General features: G+C 34.6%; 1 protein-coding gene across 4 annotated transcripts in view; it reads right to left on the reverse strand.

The window, feature by feature from the left end:
* adamtsl3 (ADAMTS-like 3) overlaps window positions 1-20050 on the reverse strand; it is a 156704-nt gene that overhangs the window by 42766 nt on the left and 93888 nt on the right. For 3 of the 4 annotated variants that reach the window (XM_042759487.1, XM_042759486.1, XM_042759489.1), the window contains exons 7-13: window positions 18911-19037; window positions 12495-12569; window positions 5625-5782; window positions 3563-3674; window positions 2539-2677; window positions 2336-2386; window positions 206-410 (exon numbers count right to left, since the gene is read on the reverse strand). In XM_042759487.1, the coding sequence (XP_042615421.1) occupies window positions 206-410; window positions 2336-2386; window positions 2539-2677; window positions 3563-3674; window positions 5625-5782; window positions 12495-12569; window positions 18911-19037 (867 nt within the window). Of the gene's footprint in view, window positions 1-205; window positions 411-2335; window positions 2387-2538; window positions 2678-3562; window positions 3675-5624; window positions 5783-12494; window positions 12570-18910; window positions 19038-19360; window positions 19508-20050 lie in introns of those variants that run through there. The other variant, XM_042759488.1, reaches the window with a different exon arrangement.

Genomic DNA, 20050 nt, shown 5'->3' on the forward strand with positions numbered 1-20050 from the left:
ATGTTCCTATATATATATATATATATATATATATATATATATATATATATATATAAACATCAAATAAATATAGTCATAAAGACAGACTACTCATTATGGTGTCATTATCTTTTCAGTATTTTTGAGCTTACTAGGTTGTAGAACAGAGCTATAGATGGTCAATGGTCATCAGAAATGGAAGAAGAGGTCAGTAATGGTCACTCACCTGAGACCACTCCATGGCCATCCACTGAGGACACTCAAAGGTGTTGCAGTTCTGTTTGCTGATTGGTCGAGGAGAGTGTGTGCACTTCCAGTCCTCCACTTGCAAGATCTGCCCTTGGACGTCCTCCTCTACACACACCACGCTTCTCTCCTGAGAACCTCCTCCACACGACACTGAACACGACGTCCACGGGTTCTGCTCCCACCTGCACCAATATTACACACTTCATATTTAGTAGATAAATACAGTAGTAACTTTTTATGAAATATGTTGTAATGTAATAATGTAAAGGTGTCAACAAGGTGATCACAATTACAGTAAAAACAGTAAAATTGTGAAATATTATTGCAGTTTAAAATAACTGGTTTCTATGTGAATATACTGTAAAATGTAATTTATTTCTGTGATGCAAAGCTGAATTTTCAGCATCATTACTCCAGTCTTCAGTGTCACATGATCTTCAGAAATCATTCTAATATGCTGATTTGCTGCTCAAGAACTATTTCTTCTTATTCATAGTTACGTGACTGGCTCGAAGACCTTGCAGGCAAAATTTCCATAGAACTGCAGCACAAGCCTGGCAATTGTCTATCTATTCCATTCCAAAAATATTGAGATCACCTCTCAAAAGAATAAAACAAAGATATGTCAGCAAAATGCAAGTTTTGGCCATTAGCAATCTATATAAAGCACCCGCCGCAATATTTCAATCACTAAAAACAGCGGGACATTCTAAAACATTTAATGTGAAAACACCTAAAGTGCCTTTAACACACTGATATTAAAATATCAAATTCAGTACACGCCTTATTGATGATGTGTGCTTTATGCAGGCAAGCAAATGATCCCGGAATATGAATGGAATGCGCTAAATGGTTTAAGTGTTTTCTTTAGAATGGTTTTCTATGGCTAAACATTTAATATTAAACTTTCCACATTACGTTAATATTCTGGGTTCATCTGTTTGCCTGTACAAAGTATACATCATCAATAAGGTGCATAATGAATTTGGCCTTTAAATATCACTGTCTTACTACATTACTACTTAATGCAAACTTTGTAAAACTTTGCTTTTTCTTACTTAATAAACATTAAATAAAATAAACTTTAACTGAAATATAGTATAATATAATATGTGACCCTGGACCACAAAACCAGCCATAAGGGTCAATTTTTTTAACCTGAGATTTACACATCACCAGAAAGCTGAATAAATAATATTTCCATTGACGTATCGTTTGTTAGGACAGGACAATATTTGGCTGAGATACAGCTATTTGAAAATCTGGAATCTGAGGGTGCAAAAAAATCTAAATACTGAGAAAATCAAAAGTTCTTAGCAATGCATATTGATAATCAAAAATTAAGTTTTGATATATTTACGGTAGGAAATGTACAAAATATCTTCATGGAACATTATCTTTACTTAATATCCTAATGATTTTTGGCATAAAAGAAATATCGATAATTTTGACCCATGCAATGTTTTTTTGGATATTGCTACAAATATACCCCAGCGACTTAAGGTTTTGTGGTCCAGGGTCACATATAATTTAACATACATAGAGTAATAATGCAAGCAATATAATAATGCTAGTTGCCAAGGCATTTCTTATTTATTTAGTTTTTAATTACTTTATCTTATTAGACAAAAGATTTTAAACAACAAAAACTAAGAAAAAATAAGAACAACAAAAAAACTACTAAAACTTTACCTAATATTAAAATGAAAACAGAAAATATAAAAATAAAAACATTGAAACAAAAACATAAATTCAAAATATTAATAAAAACTAAAAATAGTATCTCAGTGATAACAAAATAACCTGCTTTACTGTCACTTTTGATCTATTTAATGTCTCTTTGATTAATGAAAGTATTAAAGTATTCATTTATTAAAGTATAAAGTCTAACTGACCCCAAACCTTTAATGATAGTGTATCTATCAATGTAATGCGTTTATATATATCATTCTTGAAAATATTAAAACTACTTCCTTAGAGCCATTTTTAAGCTTTCAGAGTTGTCAAATTAACATTCAAAGTTGGTCCTTATGAATGATGTTCAATTCTGTCAGTGAGCATCAGTGATCTCTATAGTAAGAGTGCTGTACAGTAAATAACTTCATACCGTGGTAGAGGCTGGTACTGGTCATAGGGCATCACTTCCTTGAAGCCATCACTGCAGAAAAACAAACACCATTAGCCCTTCAAGCCATTATCCACAAAGGACATCTCATGCACAGACACACTCTGGTTTACTGAGATTCATCCTTTGCTCATTGTGTTTTGTCATGGAGGGTATGCAGCAGAGATCGATAAGACAGAACCAGCCTTTCAAGGCAGGGGTCCATGTTGCACTCCTTGAGTTTGGGGGTGGGTTTGGTGTTCTCTGGGAAGCTGTGGCACAGGTGCTCCGCAACCGATTTGTTGTAACGAATGTCCATACAGTCAGCTGAATTGAGCTGATAACCTAGGGACAACACAAATCCCCATTAAGCATCAAAACTACTAGTCATAGATTTATCAGAAATCAATATTAGCCAAAAAAGTGTCCAGCAACTTTCAGAATCTAAAACAGTTATGCTTTATGACAATTTTATCCTGTGTTGGCTGCATTTTAAATAGCATGCATGATAATCATATTAATCCAGGTAACAAATCAATTATTTGCCAATATGAGAGATATTTTTAATTTATCTGTATTGCTATTTGTTGATATATATCAGCAGATGTTGAATTTATTTGTGCTTGCTTGTTATTTATTTGAACTTATTTTTACATCTGAAGCTGACAAATATCTTCAGGGGTGAGAAAAGCACCAGCGTGAATCAAAACTAATAGTCAAATGTTCGTCATAAATCAATATTAGCCAAAAACATGTCTAACATCTTTCAGAACCTAAAAACAGTTACTGCTTATGACAACTGCACCTTATGTACTGTAGGCAGGATTGTAAGTAGTAAGTTTTTACATTTAGATTATATGTGTGCCTTCAACTAACACTAAGTTAATTTTTAAAAACCCTAACCCTTTTTTACCTCTGTAATCTTAAACAAATAAATATCCATTATTATATGGCGCATTATAATTTTGGGATTAAAATTCACTTATTCCATTCAAAATCAGTGATTTTCCTTTTCTTTTTATTTTTACTTAGACAAAATAATGAAGAATTTCATAATTTTATCATTATCAGTAATCAGCCATAATCTGAAAATGATTATTGGTTTATCTGTATCAGATTCCAAATTTTAATGCATAATACTGTATGTGTGCCAACCAGTGCTTGTAATTCCCATTCAAATCACTGGGAATTATTAAAAATCACTGTATCTAATCAATCTACAACACTTACCACCTCCACAGGTGACAGAGCAGGGGAAAAAGTCAGTTTCCCTCCACTGGTAGCGAATAGGCTGGTAAAACATGAACTGCATCACGGTGTCTTTAAGGCTGGCGTACTTCACCTGAGGAGAACCCAAATTCACTTATAATGCTTACTTAAAAGTAAAGTTGTTTACTTTTAATAGCCATATTCCTAATCACATCACACACAAAAAAAAAAAAAAAAAAAAAATTGAGAAGCGTTATCAGATAAAAGCACATTCATTTTTAAAAACCAAATGATTTTGATATGTACAGTATAATAAGCAGTGAATTTACTCAAGGGCTCCACAGTCCAACTCATGTCATAATTTACAAATAAAGCACAGCACATATCTACCACTGAATATCCTCTATTCTTGATTTCTAGTACTGTGATGATTAGTTAAATACTGTTTGCTGTTCCAATTAACTACAGTAATGAGTCATGTTCAATTACTGTAAGCCGTGGTGTCAAGACTAAGATCAAGAATCTTCAGGTCACGAGATGAGAAAGTCTAACATGATTACAATCACATTGTGCCATGTTTACAGTTTCACATGGAGAGTAAACACTGATTCTCTCTGCTGCTTTAAACTCATCATGAAGCTTCAATTTGCATGCAACTTTTACAATACATCTAAAAACACTACAGGTTTATGATGGAACTGCAGAGGGTTTGTGAAAATGGCTATGACAAATTAAATCAAAATAATTTAATCTACGTTTTATAAATTAAATGATTTATGTTCGATTGAGTTTATACTTTTTTAGCAAGCAAAAGGCATAGTACAGTTGTAAAAATGTCTCCTTTCAAGTTGTGGTTCACATGTCTTTTTGCTGTGCAATCTTTATTGATTTTGATAAAGTAAACATAAGAATAACTTATATTGTTAGCAATATTTCACTTACTGGACTGCAGCAACTTGTTTATAAAAATATGTTAAAATGTTAGTATCAAATATGATACATCAGGCTTTTGAGGAACATTTATTTGCTCATCTCTCAATCATCATTGCATTTCACTGCATTGTATGCTTTGCCCCAACAATAAAAATTACAGAGATTTGATATTAAAACTAAGCATGTAAATACAGTCTAAATAAGACATAAAAGGTAGGAGCTCCATAATTTCCTGTATTATAGTATGTAAGACACAATAGCCTGATGTATAAAATATGATACAAAAAAATATTTATATATAGATAAATATATAGAATTTGTATAGTTTTTTAATAATATATATATATTTTATAAAAAAATGTATAATATATTTTCTGACTATTATTTAATGTCAGGCTTTACAGAGTTAATGTACAAATAATAATTAAAATGCATTATATATAAATATTTATATAACAGTTCCTTCTGGCTCTCAAATCTGATTGGTTGAGAACCGTAGATATTGTACTGGTATCGCCACAGGAACTCCCTTTCACTGTTTGTATCACTCCGCTTTATTTCTCACAGCTAGTGTCATGGCGGACACCGTGTGTGTGTGTTCACGATGGTGATTTTTGTGACATTGTTCCACCATTAGATGGCGACAAGTGACTTTTTTACGAGTCAGCATTTAATATTAAAGTTATTTTTTTTTTTTATATAAGATTTTTTGATGTGGTTGTTAAATGATGTGATGTTCGCTGTCATCAGAAATCACCCTTAACAGATGAAAGGACAGTATGACAAAGATATCGCTGTCCACAGTGGACATTCATACTAATGTTTTATTGTGAATATGAGATTGAGCTGAAGAATGATGCTGTATCAGATGCAGGTAATCACACTCGCTCAGTCCATCTCTCTCTCACAACACTCTACTCTACATAATACAGTGAGCTTTTAATTAAGCAATACAATAAGTTTTTAATGAAGCGACTCAACATTCCTTTGTTACTAGTTCTAAAGTGACGTTTTCGAATTAGTAACAGAGGTTTCACTTTTTGTGTAACTAGTTCTCTTTTATTTTAGGGGGTGCTTGAAGTAGATGACTTATAGGTTCAGCTGGAAACTTCAACACAACAGGAGATATCACTCCATAAAAAACCCTCACCTTTATTGTGAAGTCTGCAGACAGCGGGCCGTAGCAGCGGAGTGTCTGTCTTTCTGCTCCTCTCTGGTACTCCACTGTATTGTTACCCAGAGTGTGAGGACCTGAAGAGCTGAACACCACCTCTTCTCTCTTGTTGTTTGGTGAATGAGCTTCAATCACTGAAATATGACATTTAAGGTTCTATGAGTGATACTATTTGTGGGATTACCAGACATAAAGTTTTGCTACTACCTGGCTACCTGATACTGCTGAAACCACACCTGTCTCTGAGACTTTGCTAACTGTCAGTGGAGTGGTTCACTCTTTACTCTAACAGAACACTGTCTACCCGTCAATCACTCTGCATGTTGGGGTTGGCTGACATGTCTTTGGATGGGTATGGATTTAGATACTGTAGAGGTTGTGCTACCTGTAGGTTGAAGTGATCAGTGTCTGACAGAAATTGAACAGATGAAATCATCTACAACTCTTTTAAAAACTAAAATCTCACATAGGTCTTTTCAGTTAATGAAGTTACACCACTGACTCCATTACTGAAATGATTCAATGATAAGATTATGGGTCTTTTTGCCACTTTTTAATGAAAGAGTTGAAGAGCTTACAGAGGACAGGAAATATGGAGTATTAAGTCATATTGTTTACAATTTTCTCCAAACTTAATGGCCCCAATTTATGTCTTTTTTTTATATGTATACCTAACCACCCATCCATCTATCTACAGTATCTATCTATAGCATCTATCTATCCATCCATCTATAGTATCCATCCATATATCTATAGTATGTATCAATCTACCTATCGTATCTTTCCATATATCTATAGTATCTATCCATATAGCCATCCATGCCATCCATAATATCATCCATCCATAAGCTCCCATTTTAGTATGTAATGCCCACTTTGATCCAATAAATGTCCACCCAAAATTTTTCTTGTTTAATACCTTGTTTCCTCTGAAATATGCCATTTTATAAAAGTCAAATGGTTTGCAAACTGCATGTCACATGACCTCTGTGCCCAAATTTGGAATAATGTGATATAAAAAAGGTAACACTTTAAATTAGAGAAACACTTTTTACTATTAACTAGTTGCTTATTAGCATGCATATTATTATCGGCTGTTTATTAGTAATCATAAATCTTCCCGGTACCTAAACATAACAAGTACAACAACTACCTTACTTGAGTTTATTAAAGGAAAACTCTTAGTTCATATTAAATGTGTGTTACCAAATAACCATTTAAATCCTTATTTTATTCTTTGGATCTCTCACTCCTACATTAAGTTCTTGACACAGCCATTCTAATCTGTAATTTGCCACATCACAGAAAAATCATCATCCAATCTGTTTGTTTGAGCAAATAAATGTTAGCTGCCTTTTTTTTTTTTTTTATCACAAGATGCCCTCAATAAGAGCAGACAACATGGGAATTGAATCTTTTTGAGAGTTGTTTAGAAAAAGGCATAATTATATTCAGCTGCCGCTAGCCGCTCTGACCAGTTTGATTTTCCCTTACTGCTAACACATGTTGTTCTGTTGCTCTATTTACATGAAGGACCCGCAAATTATTTCCAAACCAGTGTATCAATTTGCAAACAACGGAAAGACATTTATTTATATCTGAAATTGTTAAGATCCCACTGAATATTTTCAGCAATGAACGGTGATTTGATATTTTACGACTTGAAACAATTAACAATGCAATTACTGGCTCATTATAAAAGTTATATCTACAACACTTCAATGAACAAATCTATGAGGCAAGTTTATAAACCTGACTGTTAGATATGGGATTATACGTATTTGTTTTCTTTATTTTACTATTCTTTTAAGGTATTTTCTGTATGGCAAACATTTCCCAATTCATTACTCCACGGCGCCATGTGCCATGTGTTTCGTTGTGGTGGAGTGTTTGTTTTTCCTGTTTGGGATTCAACTAGAAATCAGTGGTTAAGTTGTATTTACAACACTGTTCCAGTCAGAACAGTTCAACCCAAATATTCAGATGCGTGCAGCACATTTTATGGAGAACTGTTTCCTGGGAGAGTAGCCTACAATGGTTCTGTGCACAAAGGTTGTTTCTATAAACGTGGGACAATTTCAAATTTGCAAGGACAATCTGGTGCTTCTGACTCACAGTCTGTAAGTACATTTTCATATTTAAAGAATTTGCCACTGATGATTTTGAGCAGTGTAGAGAAGCACTTGTTTTTTGTAGTTTCTCCGATCACAAATGCAGGCATGGTTTTATGTTTACGCTGCGCGATACGCAATGCAATGTGTAAAAAGACAGTATAAGTCATCATAATCCGTAATTATGTCCCCACTGGATGCAACAAATGCCTCGTTTGTAATGGGTTTTATTGGTTTTGTTTTGTCACGCCCGGACACGGCTTCACAGTATGGTAAGGGACATAACTTTCCGTCACACGCTTGGAGTATTCGGCCAATCACAATGCACTGGGTAGCTGGCCAATCAGCATACACCTCGCTTTTCAGAATGATGAGCTTTGTAAATATTTACGCGTTTCAGAAAGGCGGTGCATAGAGGAACAATAATAATGTACAGTATGTGGAAAATAATGTGTTTTTTTGAACCTTAAACCGCATAAACACATTTCATTACACCAAATATATAAAATAACATTCTTTTTAGCAACGTCATATGACCCCTTTAAGTTGATTGGTTCAAGAAAACTTCACTCAAACCCCATTTTTAAAACATCTGACAAGTCAAACATCCACTAAATGCCCCGTAGTTCTCGATGGATGTTTAGTTTGCATCTAAAAAGGAGTTATGCACAGGTTCAAGGGTTTAGATATCAGTGTGTGTTCAGAGAAAATAGTGGTTTTCCACAGAACGGAAGTGTGTACGTGTGAGTGTGGGTCTGTCAGATGTAAAATGGATCACTGGGATTGGACTTCGGCATACTCTGTGTGTCCATTATGGAAGTCTGCTAGATTACTGGCCCTCTCTCCACCGTACCGGGCTCTCAGCCACCACAAATTAGCCTGCATGAACACTTCATTCTTCTGCTCTATCCCAAAGTTCCCTCAAACCTCTCTTGCCAGTCCCACTCAGGTAATAGGAAATCTCTCTTTTTTTGGTCTTTCAGGCTAGATATAGATATAAAATCCATATGCATTCCCACACTGTGCTACTACACCAGGCGACCGTGTCAAATACAGTTTGGCTGTGTCACTGTGGAAGTATTGTAAAGTTCAGACTATATTGCAGATGTTGGAAGAGCTCTTTGGCAAGTCAATCGTAGATGCTTCTGATGGCCTGTGACAACTTCCTTAAAGGAGCAAAGATGTCACAGATTGATTAAAATTCATAAATGTTAGAAAAAAAAAAAAGCATGGGGAAAAATATGCAAGATAACTGAAATGACAGTGTGAGAGGACAGATTTTCATTGAAGGTTTGATTTTGTGTAAATATGCAGTGAAAGTTATTCCATATAATCAAGAAAACGTCCTATAAATTTCCATGATTCCATGGCCTTTACAATCAAATACAGTATATTCCTAAATAAAGAATTGGTCAAATGTGGATGAATCTCAAATAGCCTCTCAAAAACACATTTTGGGAGATATTGCACTGCAAAAGAAATAATTTGAATTAAATAAAAATAAATAAATAAATAAAAGTATTATACTTGCAAACAAGCCTATATTAGCATTAAGCTAATGTTGAAATAAATAAATAATAAATGAATTATTTTTGTAAACTTTATGCTTACTATAACTTAATTACGTAAATATACATTAAAGTTATCCTATTTATTCAAGATAATTTTCAATAGAATTTGCAAGATTATTTATAATGAATTCCAATATAGAGTAATCAAATATTACTCAAATGTGGCTAAATCTCACAAAGCCTTTCAAAAACCCATTTGGGTGATATTTCACCCCAAAATAAAATAAAATAAAATAAATAAATGAATATTTTTTTTAATTGCTAAATAGAACTTAATAAATAAATTTACGTTATCCTATATAATCAAGATCATTTTCTATATAATTTGCAAGATTATTTATAATGAAGTCCTATATAATCCAGTATAGTACATTCCTATATTCCTTAATGAATGCTAAATATGAAGTTAATATAAATTAAAGTTATCCTAAAGTATATAATAAAAATGATTTTCTATATAGTTTGCAAGATATTTCCAAAGAAGTCCTACATAATCAAATATTATACTCAAACGTGGATGAATCTCACAAAGCCTTTCAAAAACATATTTGATTTATATTTTACCCCAAAATGCATTTGCATATAAGCCTACTTCTTTTAATTGCTGTGTAAACAAATAAATGCAAAAAGAAGTTTCATTTTCTTTATGCCAAATATAATATCTTATTGTATTTCAGTTGATTTTAGGATTAAATAAAACCAGGAGTTGTCATTCAAATGAAAAATGAATCGTCCCCAATAGTGTTAACTTTCAGACTGTGGAAAATCATTCTGGGACAAAAACTAGAGAGTGTGGAAAACTCTTTGACAGCTGAATATGTCGTCTCACTGATTCTCAAAATGCTGTGACACAATATTATAACTGCACTCTAAGGCCTCGGTCCTGTGGCAGAAAGCTGGATTAATTCATATGATAATGTTGATTCTCCAAAGAAATACCTTTTAAGTCCTATCCCTTCCTGACTAGGAAATAATTAGGCAATAATTAAAGCAAAAGGAGCCCCTACCAAGTATTGAGTACATGTACAGTAAATGAACATACTTTCCAGAAGGCCAACAATTTACTAAAAAGGTTTTTTTTTTTTTTTTTGGTTTTGCAGTATTCTAAATTTTTTGAGATTGTGAATTGGTGGGTTTTTGTTAAATGTGAGCCAAAATCATCACAAAAGAACCAAAGACTACTTGCATTGAATTTAATACATGAGTTTCACAATTTGAGTTGAATTACTGAAATAAACTGTAATTCAATGTTCTAATTTGTTGAAATGTACCTGTAAATAGAATGTGATTCACTTATAAATATTAGAGTTTCACAAACATTAATTTTATTCACAAATATATAAAATGAAATTGGCAAATAAAAAAAACATTCACTAAATATTTTTTGACAAACACAACTTTGCCTAGCATTCATTTGTGAATCGCATCCTGTGCATTTGTAGATCACTGTACACATCTGTGGATCGCATGCTGTGCATTTGTGAATGGCTTTCTGTGCATTTGTAGACCACATTTTGCACCCCTGTAAGGAACTGCATATGAACACTTCGTTGAAAAAAAAAGCTGAAGTGCTGTTTGTGTAGTTAAAAAATCCTGTTTCCAAAAGATTGTTGTAGTGAAAGGCTTCTTTATATTTCCATCAGGATCAGTGAATGAGGATGATCACTCACAGATCCCGAGCATTATCAGTAACACCCTTGCCATGCGTCCAGAGCAAATAGAAATCATTATAATCAGCAATATTGTTCACACTGGACGAGGCGCGGCATGATGAAAAACAAATGATTCGCACATTTGTTTTGATGAGTCCAGTTGCAGTTACAGCTGTTGCAGCACAGTGTGACAGTGAGCAGAGACACGGCATAAAACATGACACAATGGCTTATTAATTTCAGCCTTTTAAAGCACGATCACAGTGACACATATAGGGCATAATAACATACTGTATAATATCAAATTTGGGCCCAAATGACCATCTGGGTACCAGCCTCAGCATCACTGCTGTGTGTACTGGGGATTAGAGAATGGACAATGTAAATAAAAACAGCATTAACTTTGGATGCTAAGTAACTTTTATAATCAAAACTAGTGATTCTGATATGAAATATTTATTGTGTGATAAAGTGTTTTAACCAATAAATATCTCATCTTACGTTTATATGCATTTTTTTATTATTCAACACACCTGCACCACATTTAATCAAAGAACCACGTATATATTTTTCTTTCCCCCCAAAAATGGTAACTTTGTAATACTTTTAATTAACATTTGAAAATATTATGTATAATGCTTTATACATTGTTAGATCCACATAGCATATGCATCATTTAAACAGCTTGACTGAAAAACTGGGAAATGCTGTTGGCAATTTTACATATTAAACAAACTCATATGTTTATTATGAGGTTAAATCCAGTTATTTATTAGTCAGTTATTGATGCTTTTCTTTCCATCTTAAATAACATGATGCTTCCATAACGAGTCTTTATCCAGTATATCGTTATTCCCATAGCGCTGTTTCTCTGGCATTTTCAAAGGCACGTAAAATATAATACTGTGGCTTGGCTTGATACGCAGTCTAATGGTCTAATGAAATCCAATTTTAAACATCTTTTACTGTACCGATTTTTATGGCCCTATTTGAGCCAATGCAGATGAATGAAGTTATTTCAAGACGAGACCGCTCTGATTGTAAAGCAAAACATGATTGGTTATAGCGAGAACGTGCTGTCAGTGAAATGTGGCTGTTATCTGATTGGCTTGAGCAGACAGTGGGTGGAGTCCACGTGTTGTGGATTTGTTAGCATCTTGATGTTTCAAAATCCACAAATGCGCAGAGCGTTCCACAAATGCACCAGACGTGATTAACAAATGAATGCCAGGCAAAGCTGTGTTTGTGACATAAAAAGATATTTGTAAATATGTTTTTCATTTGCAAATCTCATTTTATTTATTTGAGAATTTAATTCATGTTTGTGAATCTCTAGTTTTATTGGTAGATCTCATTCTATTTATTTGTCAGTATGTTTACTTTTTGTTAAATCTCTTTACATTTATTTGTGGATCATAATCTTTTTATTTGGAATTATGCAACAATTCTATCTCCATACAGAAGCTACGAGACGCCATATATCATAAGTATAGTTAATATGCATAATCTCACCAATCACATCTGGTCCCTTGGCTGTGATTCTGAGGCCTCTGCTACCCATCGGCACTTCGATCACTGTTTTTATGGCTGCAGAAGAAGAATCACAAACCAGAAAGTCATTAAAGTAACACATAATTCAGTACATGAAATTATGATACAAAAATCTAAAAAACAACTGTACTTATTTCCTAGGTGATAACTGGCAGGTCACTCACTAAATTCAACACGCAATGCAGTGTTTTACACTGAACACAGATCAGAAGTACAGCATCCCTCACAGTTCATGTCAATATCCACAGATGATATGAGATATGGAAGTGCACATAAATACAGTCATTACATTTCAGAGTAAATGAGTTGCAAAACACACACACACACACACACACACACACACACACACACACACACACACACACACACACAGAGCAACACGCTTAATGTATTCAACCTCTCTCCATAAAAAAACACTTGTGGCTTCCCAGTGTACTGCTGAAAAAAGAAAACCCACCAATTTCCAGCTCAGTAAACAGAAAACCACAACAGAGCGCAGCCTGAGTGCTTTCAGTTATAGTTGGATTGAGAGTGTTCTGTAAAAGCAAGCGGAACGAGGGTAATGGAGAGAATGGGGAGGAATACAGGAAATCTCTCCAGTTACGCTGTATCTTTATTACTTTTTTATTCTTTATTTAGATTTCTTACACAAAGAGACTTATTACAAGCATAATCCCCTGAAGCGAAGAAATAGTTTTCCCAAATATAAAAATTCTGTCATTATTTACTCGCCCTCATGTTTTTAAATGAGGATTTTTGGAGGATCTTCAGACATATATTTTCGTAACTGGTTTGGAACAATGCAAAAATGAGTAAATTACGACAGAATTCTTTTTTTTGTGCATTTTGCAAGTTAGTGTCTTGCTCAAGGGAGATAAAGGCGTCTCATGTTCTTAAAAATATGAACATACATAATAAAGAAAGGTATGAATTTAATAACCAAACTAATTCTATTTTATTCATTTATTTATTTATTTTTTACACGTTTAACCCATATTTTTAATGATGCATTGCATTCTGTAGCATTTTAGGGTTGAAGTAAATGTACTGGTAATTTTCTGCCAGGATATTATCCATTTTTCTAAAGATTTTTTTAAGTGCACACTTGATATGAAATACAGTATGAGACACGTGTATAGAAAACAACTAAAAATCAATGTAAATATCACTCACAGTTTTTTTTATTGCGCTTCATTTCCAATCAAGATGTAATTTTATAAAAATGCATGCAAACAGTGTGAACATTATTTAATTAAGTACATAAGTGCATTAATTTTTTTTTTTTTTTTTCAATTGACACAACGTCTTAAATTATGTAAGGAATTTTCTATTAAAATACTGTACGCATTAACCACTAGGCCACGTGTTTTGCTAAATTCATAACATGCTAGCTATGAAATTAGCCACAAGAAGGCATTCTATTCCAAAAATGTAAAATGTAATTAGCATCACTGTCATTTTAACCACAGAAGGCTATTAAACAACATACATATTCAACATACATGTCCATGAACTTCTGAAGAATATACACAAAAATGCATACACACACACACACACAAATACACGAATTATGTTTTTATAATTTTCTTCAGTAATTCCTGATGTATATACACACATTTTCAGTACATACATATGGCAGCCCTTGGACCATTAAATAAACTAGTGAGAGTGTTAAGTGATCTTTAAGTTAAAAGCCCTGAGGGCAAAAAGTGCTCTTGGTTTTGACAGCAAACACCCTTAGCTTGTAGCTTGGCAAGCTGCAGCATTCAAAGTAGCTTCCATAATAACTTCTTTAACTGAGGAACTTTGGGCTTGAATATAAAGTGTGTGGTTTGTGTAGACGCAAAGTGTTAATGCAGTTTATTGCATTAGCAGGAATTAATGCAGGAAAAGAGGTGCTTTTCCCTTGAATCAGCAACTGCTCACTGCATCCAGCAATTATAGGGGTTGGAAATGAGCCAACGTCATGGGTGCCCCAAAATATTTACTTTTGGAATTTATTGCTATAATGAAATAAAGTTTCAGACACCAGTCAGTTGTAAACAGGGCAAAAAATGCTCAAACAATGCTGCGTTTCATATTTACCAATAAAAAATACCCAAGACGTAATTGCCCTCGCTTTAAAAATAACCCAACCATGCAAGTGTGAGTTCAAATTTGTTTGTAACGAAGGGGGAAAAAAAGAAATCTAATGTGACTAACTGCTCCACAAAGATGCATCGACCCACAAGAAAAATTAAAATCACAAAAACGCTCCCATAATGCATCTGTGTTTCTTTCAATGTCCTTTCAAAAATGCAGAAACGAGTCACTGCAGAGTAAAATAAATGAATTATACGAGCCAGAGGCTCATTAGCAGTTTTACTGCATTTTAATATTAACAGATCCATGTGACGCTCTGGAATCCTGACCGTCATCCAGACCGGATTGAGGTGTTTTGGGGAATGACCTATCCAATCACCAGACTTCCATCTGGAGACCTCATGACGGCTTATGAGAAGCCTACATGTCAGTGCCACGCATGTGAATTATTAGTGAGACGGCTTTTATTAAAGAATGCATAACTTGTTTGGATCGAGTTTCCTCATTTTTCGTTTAACAGACTTTGAAAATGAATAGCATGATTGTGTGAAAAACGCTTTGGTTAGGAGAAGAGTTCCAGTCGCTCAGGCTCTGCTCCAAAACATAGAGAGCCGTCTTGTTTTCTGCTGCCTACATTGTGAGACACTTTCTAAGGAAACATCAACTGAAACAAAACAGAGTTGGAACAAATTATGACCTAACACACAGTTGATTCCATAGAATTTGTTTTATGTTGTGTAAATTGTGAGAATCTTTATAATGAAACAATTTTGAAGGAATATTTTTTATATATATATATATATATATATATATATATATATATATATATATATATATATATATATATATATATATATATATATATATATATATATATATATTTATTTCACTCAGCAAGTATCCATTAAATTACAATAAAAGACATTTCTAATTTTATTTTATTATAATTTTATTCATTCACCTAAATATACAAAAAAAAAAGTATCATAACGTCCACAAAAATATTAAGCAGCGTAACTGTTTTTAACACTGACAATAATAGGAAAACCATATATTAAAATGATTTCTGAAGGATCATGTGACTCTGAAAAATGGAATAATGGGTGCGGAAAATTCAGCATTGCATCATAGGAATAAATAAAATTTTAAAATGTATTCAAATAGAAATCAGCTGTTTTAAATTGTAATAATATTTTACAATTTTACTGTTTTCACCGTATTTTTATCAAGAAATTTTTTTTTTATGGTGACCATAAGACTAAGAAAATCTTACCAACGCTAAACCTTTGAAAGGCAGTGTATATTTATAATTAACTTGTCCTGGTCTTCCATCTTGGATGGGGTCATCGCAATGCATTTTTGCACATGTGATGTTTCCAAAGGTATTTTAGAAGGCTGTATAGCCACGCTTCCTAAACTTTGGAAAAGCTTTTGTGTGGGAAGTGCGCTTATGAATCTTTAAAATGCTGCTTATGCAGCCAACTAGGCTTTGGAACGACACCGTAATCAAATTCATTGGAGTATTTTGCTGTAAGACAAAGGAATTTTTGGATGAGGAAAAAAAATCTTCAGCAGCCACCAAACACAATACACTGCAAGATCTTCCCAAAACCAACATAAAACTCAAGGCGAGAACAAAGTGCCACAGAAATAACCTTGTGTTCCTTAGGCTGGAATGTTTAAAGGCAACATTCAGCCCTACCGTGTACACAACTAAAAGTGAGCAGTCTTAATTTAGGGTGTGGTTGTTACATAAAACAGTTTTAGTATTTGATATTTTTAAACAGACATGATTTCAGCAATGGCGTCCTGCCTAGAAGTCCAATACTTGCCCAGCAGACAGAAACACAAACTGAGTATTTGGGTAATCTTAAATAGATGACAACTAGCCATTTACAAGCAAGAGCCACAGCATAATGAGTGTTATTTCTCACAACTGGGCTGAGATTCCCTCACACGCTTTAAAGGGAATCAATAACTATCTTCAGTCCCAGAATGCAAACAATCCGTCTGCTGGCATTCACATAAATTAAGCAGGCAAATAAATCTGCCAATGCTTGCACTAACTGAAGACCACAGGGAAGGTAAGACTGCTTAAAACACATAAGAGTTCATGGCTTTAGAGAGTTTCTGAATCTTGAGTATTATTTGATTTGATACAGCGATTTAAAAAAAAAAAAAAAAAAAATGGATTTAGATTTAAGAAGGGGGGAGAGTAGTCTGATTAATTTTTTGGTGGTGGATGTATTTTTTTTTTTTTTAAAATTATTTATTTTAGTTTATTTTGTAGGTGGGGTTTACTGTATATATTTTTTGCCAATCAGCAGTAAGGGGCGTGTCTACTCATGATGGGGACGAGAGAGAGCACTCCGTGCACAGGATGGACATTAGCAGAGTGACAAAGATAGAGATGGCGGATAAAAAACAAAAGGAAAACATCTGCAAAACAAAAGGCGGCTTATGATAAGGCAAAAAGTAGGAACCTTGTAAATATCAGATCAGCTTTCCAGCGCTAAAAAGAACTCAAGGACCGGGAAGGCCTGCGATCGGATGCTGAGGTTGCTTTGTTTCTTCTCGATAGGTGAGTAACATCGGTTTTGCTTTGTTTCACAGAACTAATATATGCAGGCTTTTGCTTGAATGTATACAATTGTATACACAATTAGACTTTCCACAAATCAAAAATGCTTTAAAATTAAATTCTAAATATATTTATAAACAATTCCAGTCCAAATGTCATGGGTTGATCCAAGGCCATAATGATGTCTTGAACCTTAAAATATAAAGGGACAGAATCTATTAGAATGGTAAAGGAAATGCTCAAATTCTAGTATGGACGTAATCATTTTTAACAATTAGAAAATATTTCAAAATATGCACACATTAGGGGTTGCACAGACTAATCGACTTTAATGCTGTGCCATGACGCTTTACGCTTGACGTCGACTAGTCGCTGGTCCTGTAGAGGGAGCAACAGTATAAGAAATCTCTGAAGGACTTCCACATTTACGCTCTGTTTCCAAACAGGAAATGACAAATAAATGCAGACTCTGAAAGCGCTCCACAAGACGTGTAATTATATAACTGGATGCTCGAAACTGAATAATGCACGTTTAAAACGGCTATTAGTACAGAGCAGTTAATTTCTAATATAATGCGCTGCTGCTCTGTAACACACACACATGGGCTTCAGACAGTAGTGCCTACATCACGCGAGCACAGAATCATTCAGGGCGGAAATGTATTGTCACTGTTCTGTGATTTCTCAATAAAATAGCTTAGAAACTCAAGTTTAAGCATATATTTCTTAACTAAACCCCACAGCTTCCCTACTAGTAGAGAGACGCTGCCAGGTAGAATTAATTCACATGCATTCATATGAATTTAATCTTTACTGGGCTACTTTATCTGTATCGGATTTAGAACGAGCAGAAATCTGAGAAATATAATGACCCAAAGACAAGAACTGATAAAAATGAGCTGTTATAGGAGCAATATCTATGTGGGCAGCACTGTTTCATATGCCACAGCTGTGCACAAGGTGTTTGACACGGCTCCAGACTTATTTGTTCATTAATGACATCATCAGCGACTAGTCGACTTCGACTTTCATCACATAAATGTTGACTTTAAAAAAACAGAAGTCATTCAACCCCTATCACACATTCACTCTTATGTGTATGCCTAATACGTTGAACACCCCAAACACTTCTTGTCTCCTCACATTCAGTTAAGAATTAAATTACACAAATGATACCAAAACCAAAAATCAAAAGCCATATTTGAGAAAAATATTTTTACTACTTCCATCTTACTCCACTCTCTTTCAGTCTTAAAACATGAAGCTTTGCACTGGAATTCACGCTCTGCTTGTGAACAGTAAACTCCGCCTACTTTGATTTGATTGGTCATCATTTTGACATTGATGAGCACTGTTAGACCACTGAGGGACACCAGCCTAAAACTTGTCCCCCTCACTGTCTATGCTGGTTACGGCCCTGGGATGATCCAATGTAGTTATGACTGGCTGCTCGGGATGCTCCAACAAACAGAGCAACGGTCTAAAAACAAAACCATCAGTGTAGCACCAACAAAGGAGAATGTGCTCATGTATGAATAGTGTTCTTGTGAATAGTGTTCTTCTAGAGCATTGCATTAGCAGTGCAAAAGGTTGTGGTTTCGATTCCCAGGGAACACATGGGAGTAAAAAAAAAACATTAGCCTGAATGCACTGTAAGGCACTTTGGATAAAAGTGTCTGCTAAATGCATAAATGTCATGTATGCGTGTACCTACGTTCTTCAGGTGACACGTGGGGCAGAGCCTGGCCTCGGACCAGTCGACAAGTGGAACCATCGCCAGCGCACACGCCACAGTTGTCCTCTTTAGCGTTGCTTCCCAGTTGTCTGTCACAGCCAACTTCCTGTTGGAAATAAGAGAGGCATAACTCAGAAAAAGGCAAAATGGGAAAGAAAAGGACACATGATTACAGGAATACATAAACAAAATGACTTTAGACTCCAAATTAGACTCATCAACAACAATATTTTAAATTAGCATTTTCCTGATTCATCCTTCCAGCTGAAACACTATTTTGAGAGGCAACTGATTTCTGCAGGACCTCAACCAATAAATCAAGCTTCCTCCAGAACAGAATAGAAACTAGCCATAAAATGACATGGATTGAGAAACTGGCTCCAAACTACAATGTTTAAGCTCTAACAAGCATCATAAAAATTAATGTACAATCAGCATATTGTCACGGGCTGCTACAGTGCGGAAGCGAGGAACGAAGAGACCAGGAGTACAAAACCAAGGAGTTTAATTATCTTTCAGGGAATCACATGTAGCACATGAAGTTCACATCAACAATACCAGCCCAAAAAACAGGGAACTGAACACTTTAAATACACAGACAAAAGGCACTAACGACTAGACACACCTGGATTCAATCAAAACAAACGGGGAACACCTGGAATGAAATCAAAGCACGGGAGACAGAAACTGGGTCACAGAGCACATGGGGAACAAAACACAACCAAAACACGGGACAGAGTCTGACACATATAAAGCATGCAAGTTGCAGAATCATTTTTCAGAAGTTTACACCCCTTGCACCAAAGTTCCCTCCCAGTGTTCTTCAATATTTACCCAGAAATCTGTGCTTCGGAGAGTGATATTCTGCTAGGAATCTGCCATCTACACCAGAAAAGCTGCCCAGTTTAAATACAAAAGGGGCAAAAGGGAAAGCAGCCAGAGAAAGCAAACAGCGTGACTTTACCCAGTAGCTCTGGTAAACAAGCACAAGTAAACAGACAAGCATCATTTACTCCAATTTACCTAACACTCACAGGGATTGAGGTCAAATTCGGTGCAATGCAAGAGAAGTTTCATCAACATTGTTGAATTCAGTTACCGTGCAGTACTGCATTGAAT

This window comes from Cyprinus carpio, chromosome A7, assembly GCF_018340385.1.
Source record: "Cyprinus carpio isolate SPL01 chromosome A7, ASM1834038v1, whole genome shotgun sequence".
Taxonomy (NCBI): Eukaryota; Metazoa; Chordata; class Actinopteri; order Cypriniformes; family Cyprinidae; genus Cyprinus; species Cyprinus carpio.